Below are 27,124 nucleotides of genomic sequence, written 5' to 3' on the forward strand. Positions count from 1 at the left end.
AAAGAAAATGACTTCTAGCTAAATGGGCAATTTTTGATTATTCTCAAACAAGCTTAGAGTAGTTGGTTTTTAAAATACAAGAAAGGAAAATGAGTCATTTTTAGGTGAAAGAATCAAATAAAACTTGACACAGTAATGCAAATAACTGATGTTTTATTGCAAAATATGTAAATGTGTTATACCCTTAACAATGGCTGGTGTCTCAGGTCAGGGCAGGCTGCTGCCAGCCAGGCTCCAGCAAGAGAAGGTGGCTCCACCGCTGGTTTTGTTTCAGCTGTGCAGGCAGAAAAAAAAGAGGGGCGGAGGGGAAGCCTTGCGAGAGAGATGGTCTTAAAATGTACAGAAACAAAGGCAAGAGGAAGATATATTTATGTTATCAGTTGCCTGGGTGCCTCCTCCAAGCTGGAGCCCTTACTCCTCTGCAAGGCAACAGGCACTGACTGGCTGCAGCTTTGCCTGGAGAAGCATGAGGCCCCTTAACAGTTACACAGAGCAGTCAGCACTACCAAAAATATCTGTCCCCTGGCAGCACCCTTCTTTAACATCCAGTGCTGTGGAGCTCTGTGCACAACAGAGTGGCACATAATGGTAAATACCAGGCACTGCTGTGTGTGGCTCGAGAACAGGGCTTGCAGCAGGCACGGCAAGAGCTCAGTGATACCCCAGCATTTACCAAAAGCTGCCCCTGCCATGTGATCAGAAGCAAATTGCAGTCGCAGGCATCATCCACATGAGAAGCCTGCTTGCAACAGCAGGATGGCAAAAGGTGGAAGCAGGAAAAACGAGTCCCTTCCCTGAGGGCTGCATGAGTGCCCTCCTGCACTGTCCTCCAGTGGCACCATTTCCTGTGGCCCACTTGTGGGGACAACGTGCTGGAGCCATGCAGACACCATGTCCACACTGCAGCACGTGGAGTGACTGCTCACACGCTGGGACTTGCGGCTCTGCAGGACATCGGCTGAGGGAACAAGGGTGCTCAGGAGCTCGGGAAAGGCATGGCAGGGCCACTGTTCTGCTGGGAACAAAGGCTCCTCTTCCAGGCTTTTGTCTGGGTAGCACATGCCAAGCCTATAGGTCACTGGGAACCTGTCTGTGCTTCTGCAGACCTGTCTGTACAAGGCTGTGCATGAGAGATAATGTGTGGAAGGCAGTAACCTGATTCAGTGGCCAAGATATAAAAATAAATGTCTGGATTAAAAAGTCTAGAAAGTCAAGTGAACAAAATACCTACCTGAAAAATCTATGTCTCTTCAGGGTTATGGAATAATTTCTAATAGGAAGCCCTGGTCTAGCACTGCCTACACAAGGATTTTTAAAGGCCTTGGCTTGAGTTCGACTTCAGTTACACATGGATGCTACAACTGGAGCAATCCCAGTGGAGATGATGGAGTTTTATACCAGCTCCACCTCATGCAAAAACAATACATTGTCCTGAAAAGAGTCTTTGGAAGAAAATACCAGGAACTCAGATCACCTGCACTGATCCCACGTTTTTAGCAGACTCCATTATTCTGTTCTTAATGGTGGTGGCAATATTTTAATGTGGCTGTGGTTTTATTTTACAGCTTAGGTAATTTTTTGAGTCCCCTCACTGACTACTTGTTAGAATAGGAACAAATCTAGGAAAATAGCACATGAACACAGCTACTCTGATTCTTGCATTAACTATTAGTCTTTAGAACTGAAAGCATTGTGCTTTGACATGGAATTTATGGGGAGGATTTAGAATATGAGGTTTTGAGATAAGGACAAATAACCCCATGTTAGAAAGTCAAGGTACCTGTGATTATTTTGCAAAGGAAGGGTTAGATAAAACCAATTCTTCCTCCATTTTTACTTACTGAAGTGGGTTAAAATCCCTACAGATCATGGAGAATATAAATGACTGAAAAACTGTAGAACTGAAATTTCAAATGCTATACTTTAGCTCTTGCTTTATTTTTAAGAAAGTAAAGAAAGAATTTATGGGTGTTGATATAGTGGGAGGGTGGGGAGGAACAAGCAGCAGAAATGGTCTCAAGCACTTGTGAAACTGCATTGCAGTTACAACTATTTCAGTACTGATTTTTCTTGTACTTCCTGCATTTTGCTGGCCTGGGCTTCTCCACCTGAAGAGTTGGTCGCAATGTCGCTTTAAAGTAGCCTTAATAGTATATTACCTTTGCCACTACACATTTAAATAATAGCATTAAAATAGATCTCAGTTTGGATATTCAAGGCTAGAAAATAGTTCACACAGTTAGCAGATGGCTTTGAAGAGGCTCTGCTCCTTACCTTGTCAAATGGAGGGAGAGGTAAGTGGGGAAAAATCAGGCGAAATGGTGAGCCAACTTCAAGGCTTTGTGTTTGGATCTAGGTCAAATTGTGCCACTCTCGGTAAAAAATGAAAACATTCAATGACATAGTGAAATCTGACCTTTTGAGGACCAAAACTAAAGAATGCATCAATAGAAGGCAAAAAGACTGTAAGGCATCCTTCTCAAGGGGTTTGGTGATTCATCAGTGTGGAGCTGACATAGCTCAGGCATCTTTCCCTGATTGGGAAATTTTAATGAGCCATCTAGGATGAGAAAGCCATTGAAAATTCCCCCTGCAGTCCTGCAAATCAGCTCAAGCCACAACGGCCAGGGTTTGTTGTTTTACTCTCTGTCTTGGACTTAATTGGTGGTCCCCTGTTTTTTTGGGTTTGTTTTTTTTTTTTATTTGTGGGGGAAAAAAAAAAGTCTAAATCTATCACCTTTCAGCTCATTGGGAACTGTGTACAGAAAGGTCAAGAAAAGGCAGTGAATGGAAGTAACCACATAACTTGAACTACAAGAGTTGGAAAAGAAACCTCTAAAAACCAGGTTAGCTTTGCAGTGCTCACTCCTGATGCATTCAGAGAGCACAAAGGTCAACTGAGCTTTTATCGCCTCCAAAGATGCAGCTAAAAAAGGAAGGAAACTGTAATGAAATGACTGCATCTGTCAGCTGGTGGAAACCAACATAATCCCACTACAAGATGCAGTTTAAATTAGATAAAAAATATGGGGCTGGTAAAGCTGTTTACTTGGAAGTCAATGTTTCATTCAGCGTACAGAAAAGGCTGAAATTCAAATGCTGTCCTGAAGCATATCCAGCAGGATCCTTGCTAAAAGGCACTGCCATTCCTAAGGCCCTCTTCCTGCTGATGAAGAAAGGTGTGTTGGCTGTGCTGATGGGGCACGGTGCAGTGCCCAGGAGAGGACACCTGCGCCCTGAGGAACCATCTTCACACCACAGATGTTGCTGTGCTTTTACCAGCCAAACACATCCGAATTAACTGGCACCCCTGAAATGGTTTCTGAGTCCTGGACCAGCTTCTTCAGCACTTTTATATCTGGTGGTATTGCTGGATGTCATGATGCACTCCACAGCTTTCGTTTGGACCAGGAGGCTTTTGTCCTATGTGTCCATCCTGTCCCATGCTTGGGCAGAGCCACCTCCAGTGACATGGATAGCTTGGTTCCAGGTGCAACTGCACCAGATGATGCACTACAATAACTAAAGGGAAGTTGGCTCAGAGACCAGCACACAGTCAGCCTGGTGTAAAACCTCCCAGCATGATCTGTTCTCCTTACAGAGCCCTTCCTGCTGCACTGCACCACCTCCCAACTGAGCCTAATAACCTCTCTCGCTGTACACAAGTCTAGCAGCCAACACATCACCCAGGGAACACACACCCTCAATGTGTAACCCAGATTTGAGCTTATTGCCTCTTTTTCCTCATTATTAAAACAGGAGAAATGCTTCTTAGTTAGGCAGCTGGTTATAGGGACTGATTAGGGTAAAGTTCCTTTGAGAAATTTATTTTTAAACTGATGTAGGCCAGCTTTTTAGCTGTAAAGATGGTGGAAGGTATGATCCCAAGTGCCTCTGCTGACCCAGTTTTACAGGAACAGGCACCACTCTTTTACAAAAATGGGACAATAAAAGAAGTTTAAACCCTTCAATCCTGGTTTTCACCCTTTTCCCAGTTCATTTTGGAACAAATCTAGATGGCAGCAGTAGCTGGCTCAAAGCAGCCTCTAGGGGAGCCAGAAGATTGTATGCAGGGGTTTTCAAAGCAGCAAGCCAGCCAAATTTCCTATGCAGTGTGTACCACACCAGTCTGTTAATGTTATGTTTAATGCAAATTACTTGCCCATGTTGGCCCTAGCACCCTGCCCAAAAACTCTATCTGCTCCTTCCAGTTCACTTTTTCAAACTGGCTCTGCTGCATCATCTTTAAAGGCAGGTACAAGTTAATGTGCAGATCTCAGACAGATGTTTCCAGCCCAGACATATTCAGGTGACAAATTGTGCATTCCCTGGAATGGCATCACTAAGCACACGGGGTGCTGCAGCAGGGCAGCTGACAGGGAAGGCATGCCTGGCATGCAACTACAGCTTCAGAGGGAATGGCTTTCTTAGAGAAGGGCCCAACAGCACACAGAGCAGACAGGACCAATTAGGAGCTCACAGGGAAGGCAAGACCAAATAAAAAAGGTTGTCAGAAGCCTGGAGAGGTTATGTCAACACTACACAGGCCCACTGAACTAACTCTGCCCTCTCATAACAATTCAGCTTCTGTCCCATAGATTTTGCATACAGTCTCATTTGCACATTTTGTTGTCATGGCTAAAACATCTACTCATCTTCAAACTTAAGGAGGCATTAGTACAATTAGTACAATTAGTTTCTCCCCAGTGCTCAGAGGTCTATTTGCTCCTTCTCTTGCTCCTTCCTGCGGGTGGTTGCCCAACTCCCTGCACTATGGCTCACAGCCCATATTGGAAATGGAAGGGAGATACAAGTTTTTTCATGGACTTTTAGTTCCTTCAAGAGTTAGTTGCACATGGGAGAGAAAAAAGCACACCTACAAAAAAGCAGCTGTACAGCTGCATAAGCAACATGCATTCAAGAACACTGAGACAGTCTAATTCACATAGAGATAAAGAAGATTTTTATAGGAAAAATAAGTACTCAGGATAAAAGAAACAAACTAAAAAAGGAAATATCCAGACAAAAAGCTTTTTCAAACTGATGAAATTATTTCAGTATGAGTACAAGTTCCTACTAAGTTCAAACCTAAATGCTTTCTCTGCAAGCACCACAAAGTACAGAAATCAAGAGACTTCTGCAAACAATATGCCCTGAAAGCAAAGCAGCCAGATAACACAAGATGAAAGTCAGCCTCCCACAAGTTTAGGGTGGACACACAATGCAGATTTATCAAATACAAAAGGAAACAAATCCTGCTGTCACAACCCCTGACTCTAGCTCAGAAATGCTTTGCACACCATTTCCACATAGATGATTAATTCTAAAACCCTTGAATTCAGAGTCCATGGCAAGCTGGACAAAGCAAACAAAAAGCATGGGACAAACCTCACTCTTGAGAAAAAACAATGTGGTAGAAATCCTTTGCTGGAACATCTGGAGTCATCAACGCTCCAGTTACACAGGGTGTAACGAGAGATCCTTGAACCAGCTCGGCTTGGAGCTGACGATTGATTAGGATGTGGCACACTGGCAATTGCTGGAGTATAGCAGCTTTGTGCAATGTGCTGCAACTACCCCTCCCTCCCTCCCCAGTATCATAAGGGCACAGAGTCTCCACCAGGACTAGTCCTGCCCAGCCAGCAGCAATGCATACCATGTATTTTCCAAACTCCTCTTGGTTGAATAAAACAGTATCTCTTTTCTGCTGAGACAAAAGGAAGTCTGCCCACCAACATCAGGCATATGTCACTGCTCAACTGTCAGTGGGTTTTTTTGAATAAATGGATTACCATTTCACACTTATTGGGATAAAAGGAACAAAATGAAATCCCAAATTACCAAAATTACAATTTAAAAAACAGTTCACAAGGAAACAAAAGCTTTCAGCCAAAACTTTCTGTGCCACTCTTTTCTTGCTTGCTTGAACTGGGGGATAGTTCCTCATCACTGATGCAGCCCCATTTACCACCTTGACATTCAGGCAGCAATTTCCAAAACAAGAGCATTCTCATGCAAATTTATCTTTTGTGTCCAGAAGATATGGACCCTCTGGGTAGGGACTCTTAACCAAACCAACTGATCTAGCACTCCTAGCTTACCTTTGGACCATTTCCCGGCTTCAAGTGATAACCAAAAACAAGTTCAAGATTCACTACTTTCTCTATGCTTTCTTCAGCTCCACCTGCAGAATCCTGCCAAAAAAAAAAAAAAAAAAAAAAAACCAGGCAAAGGTGAGAATTCACATCTACCACAACCTGCTGGGAGACAAGAGCACACCCTTTGGTGGCAGAATGGATTTGCCTTTCAGGTGTTACAAGTCTGGCAGGCAGCAGAAAGGAGACATCACACTCCAAGAGGAGCAAAGGCTTCTGTGTGGGTTTAGGGCTGGTAGTGGATGGCAACTGGGAGATGCTGCACACTTTCTGCTGAGCTGCTCTGGCACAGTGTGGTGTCCCTGTGAGCATTGTGACAGCCTCTGCCATTGGAGGTGCAGCTGGCACAGCAAAGCAATGCTCTGACTTTCATTTTCCCCTCCAGGGAACAGAGTTTTGCTATATGCAAATTTGCTGTACGTGGATTTCACTCTATCACTGTGCAATAAATTATGACTAAAAAAAGCTACTTCAGGATTTGGGGCCTAGAATTTCTTGGTTAGCTTACTAAATTAAATAAGGCAAATATCTGCTCTAGCAACACCAAAGTTCCCAAACACTCTCTTCCTTTTGCATGGGTCTTATTACTGATTATCAGAAAACAAATTGGTTAACGTAAGGGTGGCAAGACACTATCATCCTTCTCTTCTATAACAGTAGCACACTGGGGAATGATGGGCCTATTCTGGGCCAGGGATCTGCTGTTCTTCAGTGGTGACCAGTTGGTGGCAGCAATTTGGAGTAATGGCTCTTCAAAGTAGTTTCTAATTAATGACAGCAAATTGCAACCAGTTGTCATTTAATTTAATTCTACCAGCTCCATGATACAAAATTAGAACTTCCTTGAAAACAATTTCTATTATCCTATTATTTGTTCTGATGTGACCCATTGCTGCTGTTGACTCTCCACGTTTGTTACAACCCTCTGTAGGAATTGCAACCTTGCCCTCCCCTGAATGGGGGAAAGTTGAGACATGAGAACAGTGAAATATTCATACCAGCATGAGAAGCACGTCTTATATCAACAGTGAGACTTGCCTTAATTAATGGTGGAAAATGAAATAGATTTAGATAGTCATGGGTTAACTTCTCGATAGCAGTCTAGAAAAAAAAAATCAACAAAACCAGATGGGAGTTATTTAGTATCTCATCCTGCAAATACCAGCATGAAAAACAGCACAACCCCACATGCCCTCTGTTTTCCACTGTGGATACATTAGGGCATGTGAGAAGAGTTTAAAATATAGCCCTGTTCTGGAAACTGTTGTGGTAGATTGGCCCTGGTTTGCGTTCAGAATCAGATAGATCTGCTTAATCAGAAAAAGAGATGTTCAGGGGTCTTGGTTTTGTTGTTTTTATTTATGCTCAAAGCAACCCAGGAAGCTGAGATCTTTCATTTTGGACATTATTGACTTTATTAAGTTTCAATAATTTTCTCTGTAGGAAATGTAAATTAAATATATCAGTAATGGTGTGTGGGCATGGAAAAATGGTTGATGAGCAAAAGGGGAATAAATCTGTGTGACTTACAAAGCTAAATTTGCAGGACTAGCAATTACAATACAAGTATCTCTTTACTAGCAAATTGGGATCTAAAATGATTGAGACCCAACAGAATTATAGATGCTGCTTTTATAGAATCCCTTTTCCAAAGCTGACTGCCAGAAAACTCTCTCCTGTGGCTACAGTACTAATACCATTACTGCTGTCATGATCACATTTTCCAGAACGTGATTTTCTTAACTCATTACAAACATTAGACATTTAAAACACTGTTTAAAAGTAAGTTCTAAGAGCAAAGAAACCTGTCTGTCAATCAGCTTTAAAGTTGTTCAACTGAGTTTTGTTAGTCTAAATATGCTTTACGTTATAAATGAGATGTGGAAGTTGAGAAGCTGAGATTTCAGTTCAAATAACTGTTTTGTATCTGTTTCTCCTTTAGCTAAAAGAGAGTTCTCTCGGAAGATTCCCAAGCTTTTCTGCTGGGAGAATGGCCCTCATAGGTGAAGCTGCAGCAGTACTGCCATCCAGCTCACAAGAAAAATAGGAACTACAGAGGAGTATAAAGAGCACAGCACATTTTCATAAATGCTCAGGTTGCTTTGAGTTCTAGATCAATATGAAGCTTTAACTCTGTTTATTTTAGATACCAAATATGTTCTCTATTTAGCTTTGTAACTTTTTCTGTTGCCAACTACTGAAACTCCATAGACTCTGTAATACTCACACTATAACCTACTGCAACATTCAATATATGCTGATAATACCTTTAAATGGATGATGTGTCCTCTGGAAACAATTCCCATGTCCTTTAAATCCTCTTCTTCTAGAAGAAGTAATTGCTTCCCAGTGATATGATGTTCCTTAAACAAGCTAGCATAGACACTCATTTCACCAGAAGTATCGCCTTAAGATAAAAGAGGTTATTCAGAAATCCACATGGTACTTTATTGGAGGGGGGGAAATGAACAAATGTATATTAGTTCATAAATGTGAGCATGAAAGGACATATGAATAGCTTTTACCTTTTCTAGTAAGTTGTTGCATCCAGAAAAACTGCAAAAAAGAGGAATCAATCTTGAAGTTCAAATTCTCCAAATCTTGTATTACAGTTATTTGGAGTTCACAAGTAATCATCCTTTTTAAAACAAAATTTATAATATTTCTCACTTTGGGATAAAGGACTCAGGATTCACCAATGCAAGTGATTATTTCTATTTAGCTTTTCCAAACTGCCTTCCATTTTGCAGCCACCTTTCTCAGTTCATTGTCATGAAGAACTGAAATGACCAAAGCAGAAACTGAGAAATGTCATGTGCTAAAAGGGCTGAAGTGAAGGAGCCAGGGCTTTTATGGTTTTGCACTGGCTTTCCAGACAGTTCTTTGGTAAATGTCAGCCAAACAACCCCATGATGCATAAGACACAAAGGGAGTGCTTGATAGGGCATTAAAATAATTTTGACACATCACTATGTCAGAGATAAATCACTGATGTGTCTTGTTTAGCCTTTTTACTGAATAAAAAGGTATAAAGTACTCAATGCCATTATTTTATATGAAAGAGAGGTTCCACACACCCTAAAAAGCCCTAAACTTTTTTTCAGTTAATTGTCATCCAGGTGGCACACAGCGGGATAAAACCTTTGAACTCACTTTGTCCTGTCCAGGGTCAGGTCATTGGGCACTTCCACATTCCTTAAACAAGCGACCCAGGAATGCCCTCCTGGCTGCTGTCAGTTCCCAGCTCCCACTGTTTTCTGGACACTGGAGAATGTGGCTGTTTTATGAAGGTAACTCAAATCCTTAATTTACCCCCAGTCATTTTCAAGTCTTTCTGGGACACAAGTTTCACCAAACAAACAGCAGTAAATCTCACCTAGATGTTCTGCTCCGGCCTTCCCTCCCACCACGCCCGCTGTCATTTGTCAGAGAGCTGCAGCATCACAACCCTGGCCACATTAACACAAAATACTCACCACATCTTCCTCGGTCCATGCACAAATATCAAAGGAGGGCAGCAACTGTGTGAGAGATATGAATTGAAAAGAAAACCATCTGACCATTTTTCTCCCCTCCACCCAAATTTTAGTCTGTTGGCTGATACTATTCTGTTCCTTTTTCACTGCAAAGTGCAGGACTTGGGCTGCAACTCGTATTGATGTACTAAACCAGTGCATTCACACTGATTGTGGGCTGGCTCCAGCAGCATGTTGGCAGTGTTAAATTGATCCTGTCCCTCTCTGCAGATAAAATTACCAGCAGATCTCCAACAAAAACAACTTAGGAAGCAAAAGTAAACCATCTGATGGCAAGGGACTCTATCTGCCTCTCCTCCTGGTTCTGACACTACAGGAAGGCTTTTGCTATGGCTTTGGTCTGCAATGAAAATAATGCTGGGATTATTACTCCCTCCCAAATGACAGATATTTTCTGCAAAAGGAAAGAAAACTTTCACTGGACAACAGCAAAAATAGAATATGGAGTCTGGCCACTGCAGACTATCTTCCCACCCATGTACAGACAAGTCTCTCTTGGTTTCTGCCACTGCTTTCTAACTACTCAAGTTAGAGTAGTAAGGCTGGAGGAGTGCAGCACTTCCCAGCTTCCTCCTACACTCTGTTGGATGCAAGATGGTGTTAGCTCTTGAAGCACTAGGAAACCATGGAAGAATGGCTGCATTAAACAAAATTCTGGGATGATTTGAAAACTGACAGAAAAGAAGGTGTCACTGTAATAGTGATTGCCATTTTACTCATTCAAGTATATGGTATCCAAAGTGTCACTTTCTTGGCATTTTTATCCAGCTTAAAGGGTTAGCATTAATTGTTGTAGATCTGTATTTGGACAGTCAGTGTCTCACAGAAACTCAATATCATGATGTAGTTGCAAACTCTTTTGATGTCAATAACAATGATTTATGAGAGACTCAGCTTGGTTACCCATGAGCCCCCATGGCTTTGTCACCTCCTTCAGAGTGCCCTGCCACCCCCAGATTCCCCAGACCCCACCCACAAGCCAAGCACGTCCCATAGGCAGGCCCTCACCCCAGTGACCTGCAGCCTGGGCAGAACACTGTGGGGCAAAAGTAGTGCTGGGGGCAACACTTAAGGACAAGGAAATGCAAGTGGCAACTGTGAACACCCTCAGGAGGCCGTCAGTTGTGCCTTTTGTAGGTACTTATAGTCAAACTGGCTGGTGCTGCAGCAGGAACCTGGTATAATGATTTGTACAACTGAAAAATTTACTGCAGAAGTCCAATAATGCATTTTTAAATGTACAGTGGGTTTTTTCTGCTTTCTTCATGTTTAAATAGGACCATTGCCAGAATAGTTCTGTATTATTTCTCTCTTTTTTTTTTCCTTAATGGGAGAATAAAGGAGAAATGTCACACAGTTAGTAATACAGAAAAGTGACTTAAACCAGCAGACAATAAGGAAACTCTTGGAACACCAGTGTTTTACACAGTGACACAAATGCATAAAATTTACTGTCAAAATGTTTATTGCAAAATAGAAGTTTGGAACAAAAGAGAAGCAAGGGAAAAGTTTCACACCAAAAGAAAGTTTATGACACCAATCGAGGAAATTGAATACATTGTATGATTTAGTTTGTTTGCTTTGGTTTTACACTGGAAAATCGAATCCACAGTGTGAGTAAAACAAGACATGGTATGTCAAGTGCAATAAAGAGGAAAACTGACACTGCAAGATTTTTCCACACAGAAGTGTAACATTGCATGTTCCACACAAATTATATATTCAGTTTACAGCACAAGAGTCTTGGCATAGGCATTGCGCTCAGCTTTGCTTTTTCAGAAGGGAAAATGAAGTTTTCTAACACTGTGAAAATATTTTCTATTCGAATTCCATCAGTTCAAACCTGAAGTGTAAGTAGCATTGACTCCTACTATTCAGTACAAAATTTCTTCAGTAGTGCAAAAGCAAGAAATGCAGTGGACTATATCTGACTTTAAAAGGAATATGAGTATTTAGCACACAATATAAAATGTTAAAAGAAACTCATTGGTTCTACAGTTTTAAAATTAAATCTTCACACATCAGAAATCTCTGTGCAGATTTTACAGTGTACACTAAGTTGAAGCCTGGGGGAAAGAGGAAAGGTCTCTCCTCCAGATTCCTACCAGTGCATTTTAAGGGCTGTGAAAATTACTAAATGAACTTACTTTTTCTACCTGAACATTCTACCTAGGACTGTAGTTAAAACCTCTGTCAAGTCAGAGGTCTTATTAAAAACCTGTAAAAGCTGCCTGATTACAGATAAAGGAAGTACAGCATTAAAGACACACAGTAACACTGCTCAGTACTTAACAGCTATATGCACACTACAGATCTACTGCTACTGCTGAGAGCAATACCTATCATTACTGCATCAGATATTTAACTCAGAATAAACACTTTAAAACCCAGAAGGAAAGGGAATCAACATCTAAGAAAACCTCTGGAATGATAAGCAAACGCCAAGCCATGAACATGACTGTGTGACAAGAGGCCACGCCACACCTCACCTCCAGAAAGCCCTTCCAGTCCAGAGGGGACAAGCTCCATGTCAGGGAGCACACAATGGCTGACAATGCAGCACACCCACACCGCACCCTAAGGCACTTGCTACTCCAAGAAATTAGTGATGTCATCATCACAAAAATGACTAGATCAAAAGTTTTCCTTCATCAAGTCCCATTTCTGTATTTTTCACCACTGCTAAGGAAAAGAAAGGGAGTTGGGAGTTGGACATCCTGTCTTGGTCCCAGCTGACCATTAAGCAAGCCAAAAGTTGATCCTCCCCATTCTTCTCTGAGGTCATTTACCCACCTTAGTTAATGTTTGCAGTACAGCCAAGTTCAGAACTGGTTCTTACCTTTCCCCTCCATCAAATGCAATGATATTATTTTACTGCAAAAACCTTCAGGCTTTATGGAAGACTGAGGAAATTGGGAACCCAAAAGGCCTGGCAGGGCCTAGTGAGCTGAGAGGTGTACAAGGCACAGGAAGGCTTTTGGTGGTTTGTTCTGGCTTTGGCCCAGAGCAGCCAGAGAAACGCCTTCTGGGTTTGGTTAATGCTTTCATTAGCTGACACACCATGTGGCTGTGTACTGTTGTGGAGATTTGTATAAGCTGGTGATGAGACAGGTAGAAGATGGACTTGGATACACTGCAGAGCAAAATCAGGTGTGGAAGATGAAATACTCTGCCCTGCTCCAACCACCATACCTGCCCACCAGAGACATTTTCAAAGCCTTTATCTAGTGAGAAGCATTTCAGGGGCAGAAACAACTCAGCTTGATTCTCACATATGATAACTGGCTTGTAGACTGGAGACACCTGGTGTGAAACTCATCACGGGAAAGTAAAAATGTAATTAATACCACTGCTTTTTTAGTAAGCACAGCCAATATCCTAAGTATAATACTATCGCAACTGCATCAGAAGAGTTTGTCATGTTATCACCTTATCTACAACTCAGAGGTCACCTTTGCTACTTTAAATGCATGGGAAGTTTTAAAAGAGCTTAAATTTTTCCTTAATATAATTTAATTTGCTTTGAGAAACAACATGGGGAAAAAGGCAAAGGGGGAAAAAAATCCATCTTGCTTCATTAAAAAAACTGAAAACAAGTAGGTAGAAATTATTACAAGCACGTTACCACATTCTGATGGTATTTGCTGATATAAGTTACACACCTGGATAAGCACAAAGCCTTGAAGACAGACTTAAAACTTGTGACATTGCAACTATGAAAATCAGTGTCATACTAATTTAAAACTATTTTTATTTCTGTAAAGATTAAGGAGTTAATTTAAAAATTCACTTAAAACCCACACAAACATAAATGTGCATGAAGTGCTCCAAGATTGTCAAACACCAAAAAAGTGCAAAATATCAATGCTAGGAACAGATTTTTGGGGTTTTAGAATTAGAAATGAACTGAACCAAATTTTGTTTTCAGTTGTACATCCCTACACTGCTTATGTGGTACAGGAATTTATGCACAATGATACACATCTTAAGACCTAAAGTGCACATATTACATTACACAAATCCATCAAATTTTGCTGAGTGCAAAGTGGCAGTTACAAAAATAGTATCATTGCTGTGGGTGTTAGCAGACGTAGACTTACAAAAATAGTACAAATCTACACTGGAAAAGGCTATTTGTTCTTATTTCCATTTCATTATTTGCCCTTCTGAGTCTCTTTTTCTCCCTAAAATCAGGTTGCTTTGATGGACCTAAGAAGCCATCCCCACCTGAGCCAAAGGAGTTTCTCCTTGGGATACTTCGAACGTTTACTGCATCATTTAAATGATAATTTCATCATGAGAAAAGCTTTGGAATACAAGAGGGATAAGTTCAAGTCAATAGATTTGGGAGTGTTTGGAAGAGGGTTAAATGACATCCCGCAGGAACTACGATCCCGTGCAAAGCGAATGGAGCAGGCGGCCTGAGCGCAGCACTTGTGCCTTGCAGGTGACTGGACCAGTGCTGATGCTTAAGGATAAAACAATTCTTTCTCACAACCCAAAGAGGTGCCTACTGTAGAAAAACTCCTTCGAAGAACTTTGTTTTGTTGAGTGAACAGGTAATGATTTCAGGCCTGCTCTTATCTAATGTATCAATTTTTCTCTAAGCTATCCACAAAACACCATAATATATAGGTTAGAGCTGTGTAACAGGCAAGCCTATAATTAAAGAAGCCACTCAAAAACAGAAGTTTTATAAAAGAAACTCTTCCAGTAATTGAGAATGGAATTTTGGTGGCTTATTTCCACTACTGCTGAACTACACAGTAACATTTTTCTTTTGAAATGCTGCCCTTCTTCCTTGGCAAATATTTTACAACATCTTCCTTTCTAACCTGCATCTGTGTTCACACTGGTTTCCCTCCCTCCTTCTGCATCACCACTAAAGGGGTCATCAGGAGAAACATCCTCACTGCTCTCAACATAAGTGCCTGGCAGGCAATTATTGCAGCAGATTGTTACACACTGAGTTTTATGGTAAGCTGTAACAGCAGTGACAATACTTTAAAAGTAATGTAGCTGCAAAAAACAGTTATGCAGAGTCTAGTAAATATTCCTGACATTACTGCTAGATTCTACTACGGAGAATTTCACACAAGCCACAGTTCTAGGGCGCAAGCTGAAATGTCACAGTGGCTTCTCTTTGTCCTTTGCCAAGGATGGCACAGGCCGTTTAGCAGATACAACAGAATCAAAATTTACAAACACCGATTTTTGCTCTCAGGTACAAGAATAAGTCCATCAAAGTTAATGAGGCTTCATGGATTCACATCAACATAACTGAAAATTAGCTTCTAGATCACAATATCTGATAATAGATGCAGAGGTCTGATTGCAGTTTACTTTGCTAGAGTGAATTATATACACATGCACATACACGTGAGGGGGAAAAAAAGAACATTTACAAAAATCATCTACTAACAGGGATTATCTGGGTTCTGCTGCTATTCCATTTTTAAACTATATATTTAACTAACCACTCTCTTCCCCCCCAAGCTTCTCTGTTCCTAGAAACCTATTTGTGACTTCCCACAATGCTGCCTTGAAAAAGACTTTAAATTGAGAAACACAGCAAACCCCTTCACTACAACAGTAAGAAAGAATGGATGTAGAAAATAGCAAATCTGGAAGCACAAGCATATGCATATGACTGACAATTAAAGGGGTAAGGGAAATGACAAAAAACACAAAAGAAAAATTGAAGTACATCAATGGCATTAATGGCATTGAAGTTTCTCCCAGTGTTTCCAGATCTTAAATTTATCAAGCCATAGTTTCTGTAATCAGGCACTAGGAATTACAGATATAATCATAAAATAATAATAATCTCAATTAGTTTGGAAAGTTTAGTTCCAAATTTCATCAAAGCAGAAATAAGTCAGCACAATCGAAACAAAAACAACATATCTTTCTACATACAAATATGCTCAGCCTGGCAAATATCTTTTTCGTTGTTGTTTGTTTGTTTTTTGTTCTTTTACAGGATTTAAACAGACCAAACTGACAGGATTCTTGTTCTAAAACTTTATTGTTTTGCTTTGCTAAAACAATTTCAGGGTTAACTCTACAACTTATTTCATTCGCTGCTATCATCTGTGTCATCAAAATCATCGTCATCATCATCGTCATCTGACCAGTCGAATTCACTGAAACCCAAAGCCATGTTGATTTTCTTCCCTTTTCTCATAGAGGTGGTTTTAGAAGAATTCTTTTTGGCTTGCATGTTTATCTGCATTCCAGAATGCAGGACAGATCCTGCTTTGTTCAGAGAGAAGATATCCCCAAAGCCAGTCATCATCAAGGCCTTCAGGCTTTGGTTCATGCCAGCTACCTCCCCGTTACTTGTTGCTGTGATCTGACATGACATCTCTGCACTGTTTGACTCCTCTGTTTTAGATTCAAAGTAAGACTCCTGAGACATTCTTGCAGCAAGAGGTAAGAAAAACTATTTAAAGGAGGAAAGGACAGAGCAAAAGTGAAAGTTAGAACCAATTTTAAAATCAAGGAAAAAGACACCACCAGATTAGTCAGCAATCAACAGAAAGCATACGATTAGTGAATCTAAACACGGAGTTCAAATAAGGATTCATTAAAACAGATAGCATCCTTCTGGGGTCATTGTTCTTAAACCAAAGTGCAAAATCACCGAGTGGCATGGTAAGAACCACAGGCAACAGAGCTTTCATGACAAAAGAAGGTTCAAACTCTTCAATCCTTCATTTTGTACAGCACAAAACAGAATATGACATTTCCCAACCAGGTGGACTGGTTCCAAGGCAATTGGAGTTGCTTAATTCAACCTTTCAGGATTGAAGAATAAATCAGGTTAAGACCAGAGAACCCAAACAAGCTCTGCAGTTTGATGCAGAAGCAGCAGCCCCTAAATATCAGAAATGAAAGCAGCAGCAGACTGGTTTTGAGTGTATGCTCAAAAGGAGAGAAAGGGTCACCCAGCAACAGCCACAATCAGAAATGAGTCTCTCACTAATGCAAAGGACAGGAGAGCTGGCCTCCAGCCTGCACCAGCACCACACCTTCAGAAGCCATCCCAGGGACAAGCAGGCAGGGGAAGAGGGGTGGTTTTGGTCAGCTTGTCAGCTTCTTCAGCTTTTTTTTTTTTTTTTTTTAAATAGTATTAAGAGACATCTGTCAATTGCTCATACATCGTATTAAATTTCCACTAATCTTCACCTACAGATAATGGCATTCTCCTGACCCAGTCTGTTTGTTTGTAGTAACAAATGAAATATGCCCTCTTCAGGTAAATGATTAATGCCTCTTCAGAGTGGCCAGGCTAGTAACTTCTGTGATATGTTTGCCTGTGCTTCACAGGGAATAAAAACGCAGGCAGTTCACCCTAAATTAAACTACCTACTTGTCTTGGAGTGTCAAACTGAGACACTACTAAAATAACAGCAAAGGAGCTATGTGTAAGCACCTGCACCAGCCTTTCTTTCCAAAGCATTTGTAAAACTACCTACCCAAAATTCATGGGTTTTCATATCTTTTTTAACCTAATCAGAAAAGTGACTGAAGAGTCAATGGCAGTTGATCAAAACAAGTTACAGGGGTGATTATGGTGATGCCCTGTTATATAACACAAGAGGCTTCACAGCCAGGGCTGCTCAAAGAATGACTATTTCTTGGTAAAACCACTTACATTGACTAATTTTCTATCATTAAAAAAGACAGCATCTGTCTTCTGTTCCACTTGAGCTTTACCCACTTACATAGACTTACTGTTTGCATTGTGATCAAGTAAAGTTAGTATCAGCGTTTAAGAAACAAAAATAAAATGAAGAAGTTGCATCCTATTGCTATGTGATGAAAGAACCTGCAGCTAAGCTTCTCTACACCTGGCTGTACAAAAACCTCCAGTTACACCATCAACAGCATGCTAGTTGGATCAAGGATCCTGATAAAAAGAAGGAATCTTTCAAAAATGAGACCTAGCACACAAGACTTCATTGTCAGGTAGTTATAGCCACTTTCGATCCACAGAAGAGCATCCCCAACATATGGGAAGAATTCCCTACAAAAATCAACAAAGCTGCAAATCAGCTTTCCACTGAAACACCTTTCTGGGTCATTGACTGTTCTACATCTGAGAGTGGGTAAGCTGTGAAAGGCTCATTTTGCAAGTTATAATCACTTTACTTCCTCCATATTTTGCCATCTCGTTATCTGGAGAATTCAAAGAGTTTGTTGGGACAAACATGACATGCCTTTAGTGACACACTGCATATGATGACTATCAGAAGAGACCCTTAGGAATGGCTGGGATCCACCAGTCGCTTTGAATTCCATGGTTAAATGACCATCTGCAGGTACAGGCCATCACAGGTGATATATGGATTTCATGTCTTGCTCACTGTCTTCCTCTAAATAAGATGTTCATCTTAGCTACATACACTACCATCGTAAAGTCAAATATTTTTTCAAGAGAAGTCTCCCATTCCATTGCAGCTATTGATATATTTTACTCCACCAAAATGCTCCAGATTCCCTTGTGCTAGAGGCTTTTGGAGATCTGCACAAAGGAATTTGCAGACTCAAAGGTGTCTGTTGCATAAGATGCAGCAGAAATAGGGTCAAAACAAGAGCAGGGAGAAATGCACAGAAGCATTTCTAAATATTGGCCTCATCCTTCCCTCATGCTGAAGTGTACAAAGCTATACTTTACTCTTTCAAACAGGAGCAGCCTGCCACTCATAGTAACCTTCCATGCAGGATGAAGCTTCTACCAATCCTACAACACTGGAGAATCAAGTGGCAGAGAGAGCTTTGCTGTTCTCCTGTCACTTGGTTCTTACTCCTGCACACCACTGCTGGCCTCTGGTCATTGCTGCAGAGCCAAGTGAAAAGGTGACTGCAGAACACAGAGCAGGGACAAGACTACCAGCTGAGACACAACGAGGCCTAGTTTTGGCTAAGAACCAGGTTTATGCCTAGTGGGAACTCTAAGATGTGTCACAGTTCCAGTTGCCATATCTTTACTCCTGCTTTTATAGTCCAGGTAGTTTAAAGTCAAGCACTGTAGCTCCCTGTTGTAACCCTCTAGTTTGATGCTGCTGAGCAGACACTGCCTGAACTAATGGAGGGAAACAGATGCTTGACTCCCAAGGATTACACCTTGCAAACAGAATGCCCAAAGGTATTTTGCAAATTATTTACAGCTATGAATTTACAATATAGTTGTATGTGTAACCAGTGCTATGAAAAAAAAAACAATCCTGCTTGAATAAGCCCGGTTTTTTTTGCCAGTATATCAATTTTTTCCCAATAAAAGGGCTTTTTAAAAAATATGTTCTGGGTAACAGTTCACTTAAGATGCATGGGAAAAACAAACCTATATTTCTCTATTAGAAGAAATTGCACTTAAGTGCAATAGGACAGTTGGGTTAATGCTATGCAGAAAGACAGTTCATGCTTAGCACAATAGGCCTTAGCACAATGCATTATTCTTGCAGCAATGCCAGCTCTAAGTGAAAAGTACAAGTCATAAGCAAGTACAGCATAAAAAAACCCTAGGCCCTTGCTGGTGAAAAGGTTTGCTCATTAAGGCTGTGTCTCATGCTGTGCACAGGATAGAGGATGGCCCACAGCTCAGTTACTGGAATATGGCAAGTGTTAAAGCAGGCATAAAGATATCTACTGAAAACATACAGAATCTGCACATAGGAAAACATTTATCCTCCGTGATTTCATTACTGCATGTTTGCAGTTGGAACATAAATGCAACTTCATTCAAAGAACAGCAATAAGTTATGCCTTAAAAACAAGTCATATGTAAATAGGTCTGGCTGGAATCAAGATTATAAGTAGGATAAAATTGTGCATAACGAAAATCGTATGCTACTGAGATCTCAATTTGGTATTTGTCTTAGTTAGTGCTTTAAAAACAAGTAGGTATCACAGTATTTTTTTTAACAACTCTGTTGTAATATGTCTTGCCATGCACTAACCCTGTGGTCCTCCCTCTGCCAATCAGTGGTTGAATAGCATAGTATTTCATTAAGAAATTCAGGATAATGCAAGGAAGGTTATTTTTTTGTTTTTAATTTACAAATAGAAATGTGGGATCTCTACCAGCTGGTAACTGGCCAGTCAAAGTTATCTAAATTATAATTATAAACAAAAACTTAAATTAATACTTCAAATTTTGACCCCCTTTTCACAAAATGGGAATTTGCTTCTTCTCAAAGAAAAAGAACAGAATCAAAAAAAAACCTGCATAAGTTTCACAACATGCCTTCTGAAGATACAAATGATTCTTACATTTTAAGACCAAATCCTGTATCCTATAAAGTCTACAGCTTTTTAGTTGAAAAAAGAATTTATTGAATGTAAACAACTTTTAAAGCTGAGAACTCAAAATAAATCAATGGGATACTTCTAGAAATGCCCATGTCACAATATGAACTATCAGTAATATGTGGTACCTAATGTAGTAGGTGAAATTAAAAAAAAAAAAAAATGTTATCTAGGGTGATGCAATAAAATTGGCCCAGAGGAACAACTAAAAACAGGAGCACTGCTTCCTTAGTCTGTCTTGAGATTTACATAGACAAAGCTCCAAATACTTCTGACACAAGATGAAAGGTTGAATTATTGTCTACTTACAGGAGTATTTGATTGTTCAGTTAACTTCTGCTCCCACATCTTCAAACGTCTCTCCCGTTCCTTTAGTTCCTGCTCTTTAAAGCTCAGATCACGCTCCAGTTTCTTTAGTCTCTCTAAGGTTGCCTCAATTTCACATCTGCACGGAGACAATTTGTTACGTCTTGTCTTTTCCTGACAGATATAAATTGTTCATAATTCCCACTTGAATGTTAATTAAATGTGAAAGGCTGAAAAGTACAATACTAACTCAAGCAGTTCATTTAATTACCAAATGCAAAGTCTTTCACACCTTTAGGAACAAATGGTAATGTTTATACTTCAGACCATAATACCTTCAGTTGAAGAAAATTAACATTTGAAAGAGTAAAATACCATATAACAAAAACATTTTTAAAATGAAAATGCCTTCTTTCCCCCCAACATCATGAAACATGATCTGATCCATAAAGAAACTGCATGAAGAACCTGTAAAGGGACAAGCATTAGCAACACAATACAGGCAGTCGAAGAAGCCCATTTGTCTGGGTTTATAACGTGACTATAAATATTATTTGGACTTACACTCAAAAAGCACAGAAGCATTTTGTGGGGAAATATTTTCCCCACCTACCTTCCTGTTTCTTTAGGTGAAGATACAAAAGCAAAAATACAAACTGTAATATGAGCCAGCCCTGCAAATGGTTACAAATTCAAGCTTTTCAAGTTTGGAACAGTTGCGAGAAGGATTTGGTTGACTTTTCTCCACTTCTCACCATACTTGCAAAGTCATGAAAAGTAGGAAGGGCAGAAAATTAAGGCAGTACTCTAAGAAAGTTGCAGTTACCATCTTTATTGTGTTTCACTGCACATACCTCCCTTAACAAAGTAGTTTCCTTTGACATACTTTCTGATGGACAGTATATTTTAAACACGTGAACTGAACTGCTCTTGGAAAAGAGTTTAACAAGTTTTGCACTACACAAATACACAGAAGGTGAACAACAATTCTGTCACCAAATTTAGACATATATTTTGCTTGTGTGGTAAAAAAAGAAAAATCTCCTATTAGTATCAGAGGTTGTACTTGCATTTAGCATTTCTTGCCTGTTTGGGATACTGTGCACTTCCTGCCACCTATATCCTGACCATTGTGGGAAGAGTCAATCACAGTGTTTTGTTTTTCTCTTTGAAAAAGTGAGCTCCTAAGAAGACAAGAGATTCTAAAGAAAGCTTCAAAGGTAGCTATTTGGACTCTGCAAGGTTAAATATTCTGCTCAAATTTCCACATTATTTTTCTTGTGTTAACATGCTGTGAACAAAATATGCTCCTTCTGACATTTTCAAAAAGAAAGTAGAAGGACCAACAGAGTTAGCTGTCATTTCTATTTGGGGTGGAGAAAGAGAATTACTTGTTTCTGTAAATCTCCTGTCCTGGCATGGAATGATTAAACTCTTCTCCACTAAAAGAGTTCAGCCTCTCAGTGTGGGAAAATAGCATACCCAAAGAGTCTATTTAAGCAAATAAAATAATATAAATATTCCAAATTTTATGGATTTCACATTTTGATAAGACATCTCTGTCAGAGAGCATTGCTTAGAAAGTACAGTGAAAGAATTCAGAGCTCGAATAACCAGCAAATCCTACTGCAAACTTTACCACCATGCTTAATTCTACTGTGGAAATCAGCCACCTGGGGGCAAAGGCATTTATCACACTTGAGTCCTGCCGAGTGAGCTGTTCTATGTGGTGGTCAGAACAAATACCCCTCGTAATTATCATGCTTCAGATTTCAAGAAAAATTCTCTATCATATTTAGGCATGCATAAATCAAGACTGATCCTTATGTTGGGTAGAAAGTGGTCACGCATCATAATAAAAAGAGACAACAAGGGAACAAACTAAAAGGCACTGGATCGAAGGTCAGAAAGTGACTCATCACCAGACCAACATATCCCTCATAAACTCTTTCTGTCAGGTGCAACATCTACTGTGGAAACTACAGAGCAATTTGAGGGCAGTAGCAAGCACTGCTTTTCTCAGTTTGTCTCTCATCATTGCTGCTACTTACACACAACTCTGTAATTTTTTAAATATGTAAATTACATTCTCTTTCAAAGTAATATTATGCGCTAGGGGAGTCCTGGTAACAATAGTTTTCTCTATGTCAAAAGTCTATTTTGTACTGTAATTATCTCTGTTCATTAGACAGAAACTTCTCTTAAAAGAAGAGGTTAGTCTGCAAAAAACAGTTGCATTCTGAAAAATAATTCCACTGCATAATGGAACTGTGTAATTAAAGAGAAAGCTACTGTACATTGCCTAGTTAATGAGTCTTACTCCATAAATGAAGCAGCTTGAAACATTATACATGGTAGGACATGTGGATTTGTTTGCTTCTGTAGTTCTGCAGTGTGAGTTTACTGGTTTTTCTAGAATAGTTTAAGTCCGTGACACTGAAGAGCAAATACTAATACATTACTAGAAACTATAATGATAAACATTCACTGATTAAAAACAATGATTGGCATTTCTTTATATGTCTTGAATTGCTACTAATACACTAATATAAGTATCACTAATAAACTATTTTAAGCATTGGAGCAGCCACTCGTGGGGAGAGGATGGAAGGAGAGATGCAGTTAGTATATATGACTAAATGCAGACAAATGTGATCTCTCACTGAATTGGAACATCATTACTTCTAGCGTAATTTTTTCTGACTGCAATACAAGTGACTTGAGAAAGGGCTCCAAAAAGATCACAGAATATGAACTTAAACATAGGGCAGACCTATGCACTTCAGGCATAAGGCAGTGCCTCTATTTTATTAATAATAAAAATGTGTTGAACATGTGTGGAATGTTAGGAAAAAAACCACTGAATTATTTTAAGGAAATACAGAATGAGCAGATCAAAATGTGATATTAATATAAAAATGAAGACCAGAAAATGTTGCAAATAAGACTGCATTATATAGATAAGTCAAAGTATCATTTGTGTTATCAAATCCAGCAGTCATGTATAGACTCAGCCCACTCTCAGTTTTCATGCCAGCCAGTCAGTGATACTGAAGACTCCAGTTACTTGCTGTTACAGCTACAATTTGGCATGTCTATAGAAAAAGAACCTCAGCTTGCCTTTTTTTAAGAGTGGGGAAAAACACAATCCAGCTTGCCTGAGCTTTGATTTGCTTTGGTAAGTGCAGTATCCTTGTGAAAGTGCAGTATCTGGATCATTAATTCAGAGGCCCCTCAAAGGAACAAGCATAATTTTTGCTTTTCCCAAGCCCACCCTTCTCCAGGGCTCTGATATCTAGGCTTCATTAAAATTCCCTATTTTGTGGTAATACATCTCATACTTTCCCTACTGCTGATTTCACTATCTCTTTGCAAATTACTATGGGATAAAAAAACATGGAAAAAAAAATCCGTAAAAGCAAAGATTTTTCAATGCAGAAGTTAAAATACATTAAACTAATGTGCAGTTGTTTTTAGTAACAAACTTAAGTCTCTTTTAGTTTATCCTTTGGGATCACTTTATGCATCTTTCATCTACTTCAGGTGGCAAATTTTTGGCTTACTTTCTGTTTATTTGGCTAAACTTCATGAAAGCTTCCATACAGACATGGCTTTTACACCAGGCCAGGAAGCTGTTACCAGAATTTGGATGGGAGAGCACCCCTACAGCTTCCAAACATGTGCCCACATGAATTGTGCTCTTTCTGAACGTTGTGTTTTCATTTCAGCTCAATTCAAAAATCATCTTTGCTTTCAGGCAAATCATGTCCCATCATGAATTTTTATTTTCTCTCTCATATTTCCTTGTCTCTAAGTCATTTATTCTTCCAGAAAAAATGTCACATTTATTTTTAACACAAGTCTCCATGGTAAGAAGTTGATACTATCATTAATTGATAGTACCACAGAGCTTTTTGTTGCTACATGGCTTTTCATTTTCATTAACATCTTTTCATCTTCAACATCTCATCTCAGATGAGGCATTCCTCATCTGAGAAATTTAGGTGTAGCAAAACAAAATTTGCAAGAAATACTTGGTCCACTTGAGTCACACTTCAAGAACTATACTGATTAAGTTAAACAATGTTTGTTACCAAATGTCAGTTAGTACAACTTTTATTTTGCTATATTGGCAAGATTTAAGTAGTTATTTGCTTTTCCTAAAGGCAGTTGAGTACCTGTTCACCTTTTAAATAAATATTTTTATTATAAGAAACCCATCACCAGGATGGTAGTTTTTTTCGCAACCCTCCTTGTTCTGTCTGCTGTCGAACACACAATATGATGCTCAAAGTCTGCATAAACAACGGTGCCATGGAGTTGGGGTACTTTAAATACCGCCCCGAGTGCTCCGCACACGGCTGCGGGCGCAGCGGTGTCCGCAGCAGCAGCAAAAGCAGAAGCAGCAGCAGCAAAAGCAGCAAAAACAGCAAAAGCAGCAGCAGGAGCAGCAAAAACAGCAAAAGCAGCAAAAGCAGCAAAAACAGCAAAAGCAGCAGCAGGAGCAGCAAAAGCAGCAAAAGCAGCAGCAGCAGCGCCGGGGCAGGGCGGGCCGGGGGCGCTGCGGGGCGGCCCCGCGGGCGGCGCGGGGGGCGCAGTGCGGCGTTGCCGCCAGCAGATGGCGCGCAGCCCCCGCCGCCCAGCCGGTCCCGGGGCCGCCGCCGGCGCGGCCCAGCCGGGGCGGGCCCGGCCCGGGTTATTTATACCCCGCCGTGTGACCGGGGGCGTCCCAGCGACAGCTCAGTTTTTCCACTCGCCCCATTAAAAATCTACGTCTTGCCTTTCCTTGGAAGGGAGCGGAAGAAACGCGGGATTGCCGGGCTTGAAACAAGCCCCATTTCCATGTTCTCCTCCCCATCCTCCACCCCGTCCCGGTTTCTTCGATGCAGGGAATCTTTCGGTATTTGTGCTCCCCGCTTATTTGGCATAGAGCCAACGCTTCTTAATATAGACTGAGGCACGATCATCTCCAAAAATCATCTCCCTGCGCAGATCTGTTTTCAATAGTCCATCTCAAACAGAAGGCTGTACTGGGAAGCAGCAAGTTTTCTAACCCACAAATAAGCTTCAGGGACAGGTTTTTGAAGTTTTGGCACATTCCAAAAAAGAGGCTGGAAGTTTTACTGCAAAACTGTAATGTAATAAAATTGTCTCAAATCTCATCTCCATTTATAATCACTTATGAATAACAATTACAATCAGCAATAGCTAAAATCATATGCTCAAGCAATGCTGGAACACTATGTAAAAACAGGACTGGCATGGGCATATGCTGGATGTGTGAACACACAGCTGACACAAAGGAAAGAACACATAAGAAATGGTAGAATGCATGAAAGTGAGGACAAATAGAGGCTTGGAAGGTGCGTTTTTTAGGCCCCTTTTTTGGTTTTAATATTAACATCACTGATACACTTTCTATGAAAATGGCATCAAACCTATATGTTATCTGAATTCTTTTGCCTCCACACTATTGACTGAAACATTGTAATTGGTTTTAAGATGTGAATCACAAAACCATAAATATCATGATGCCTAAACCACTGTAATAATAAATATAGGGTACAGCTAAGTGCATTGGCTCCTAATACAAGTTTCGCAACATTCTGGGCATTCCTGAAAAACAACAAGGTAAGTTATGTTCTAAAAATACTTCAAGCACACATATTTTCTACCAGTATATCATTGGAGTCTGATGTCTTTCTGAAAAAAAACTACTCATAGCATTTCAATGTAAAACCACATCATATCATCTTGGGAGGAAGAAAACTTACCTCCACTCTGCCTTGTTATGCAGGAATGAGTTACACTGGTCTGGAAGGTTGCTGTCATTTGACATAGATTCCAGGATTGAAATAATCTGCTTGAAAGATGGTCTTTTCTGAAGAAAAAGGAAAAACAAACCAGAGTATTTGCATTCATATAAAACTACTAAAACTATCTGCAGGAATTTTTCAACTGAAACCCCACAATTAACAGGAATTGCCACACTTTCTGACCACAGCATCCTACAAGAGGACTGTAAATCTGTAAATGGTTTCATTTTGTTCTTCCATTAAAGGAGTCACACAGGCTAGTAGGACTCAAGCCTTAGCTTAGTCTCCCATGTCTACTAGTAAAACAGTATTAAACATTAGAATCATCAATCATCTAGATTCTTAATTTGAGAGAATAATTTTTTCTCAAGCTAAGAGGGAAAATGCTTCCAAATAGAGAAGGCTGGACCATCAGCAACTAGTAATTATACAGATGGCCTTTTACAGGTATTAACATAAACTCTTTGGTGTGTGAACAAGCCATTTAGCTGCCTATCAAAAACAGGTTTCTGGCTGCAGTTCCCCTTTTGCAGGAGATACTTTCAGAAAAACTCTCACTTAGCCACTTCGGGAGCAGCCAGGGAAGAAGTGAAGATTGAGGTTAGGGAAGGATGTCTTGCCTGGCAGCTAGGCTCATGGTAGCGGACTCTGTGCTCTTCTGTCCCGGGCTCATTTACTGAACTTTCAGTTCCAGGGCTCTCCATCCAAGACCCACTGTGCTCACAAGCCAGAAAGACCAGTTAAAATTTCTCTGGGTTTTTTTTTTTTTTTTTCCCACTTTTCCCTTGGTCCCAAGGGCAAGCTATGAAGTAGGATAATAACTGAAAACTGAAAAAGCCAGTTAAATGTGTTTCTTGAAAGAGCACTGACTCTGTTAGTCTGTTTGACAGACCCCAGACAAGGTTGAGACAAAAGGTTGAAACAAAATGTAGATACATAATAAGGGGATGATGCACATTCTCTCTCTACCGTGCCTTTAATTATACCATTTCTGCTA

General features: G+C 40.2%; 1 protein-coding gene across 3 annotated transcripts in view; it reads right to left on the minus strand.

Moving 5' to 3' along the window:
- Positions 1-27,124, minus strand: part of MAP3K20 (mitogen-activated protein kinase kinase kinase 20) — an 88,757-nt gene that overhangs the window by 13,474 nt on the left and 48,159 nt on the right. For 2 of the 3 annotated variants that reach the window (XM_053981814.1, XM_053981815.1), the window contains exons 10-16: positions 26,086-26,192; positions 20,315-20,450; positions 9,632-9,676; positions 8,681-8,711; positions 8,423-8,562; positions 7,194-7,256; positions 6,102-6,194 (exon numbers count right to left, since the gene is read on the minus strand). In XM_053981814.1, the coding sequence (XP_053837789.1) occupies positions 6,102-6,194; positions 7,194-7,256; positions 8,423-8,562; positions 8,681-8,711; positions 9,632-9,676; positions 20,315-20,450; positions 26,086-26,192 (615 nt within the window). Of the gene's footprint in view, positions 1-6,101; positions 6,195-7,193; positions 7,257-8,422; positions 8,563-8,680; positions 8,712-9,631; positions 9,677-11,138; positions 16,137-20,314; positions 20,451-26,085; positions 26,193-27,124 lie in introns of those variants that run through there. The other variant, XM_053981817.1, reaches the window with a different exon arrangement.

Source organism: Vidua macroura, chromosome 7 (assembly GCF_024509145.1).
Source record: "Vidua macroura isolate BioBank_ID:100142 chromosome 7, ASM2450914v1, whole genome shotgun sequence".
Classification (NCBI taxonomy): domain Eukaryota; kingdom Metazoa; phylum Chordata; class Aves; order Passeriformes; family Viduidae; genus Vidua; species Vidua macroura.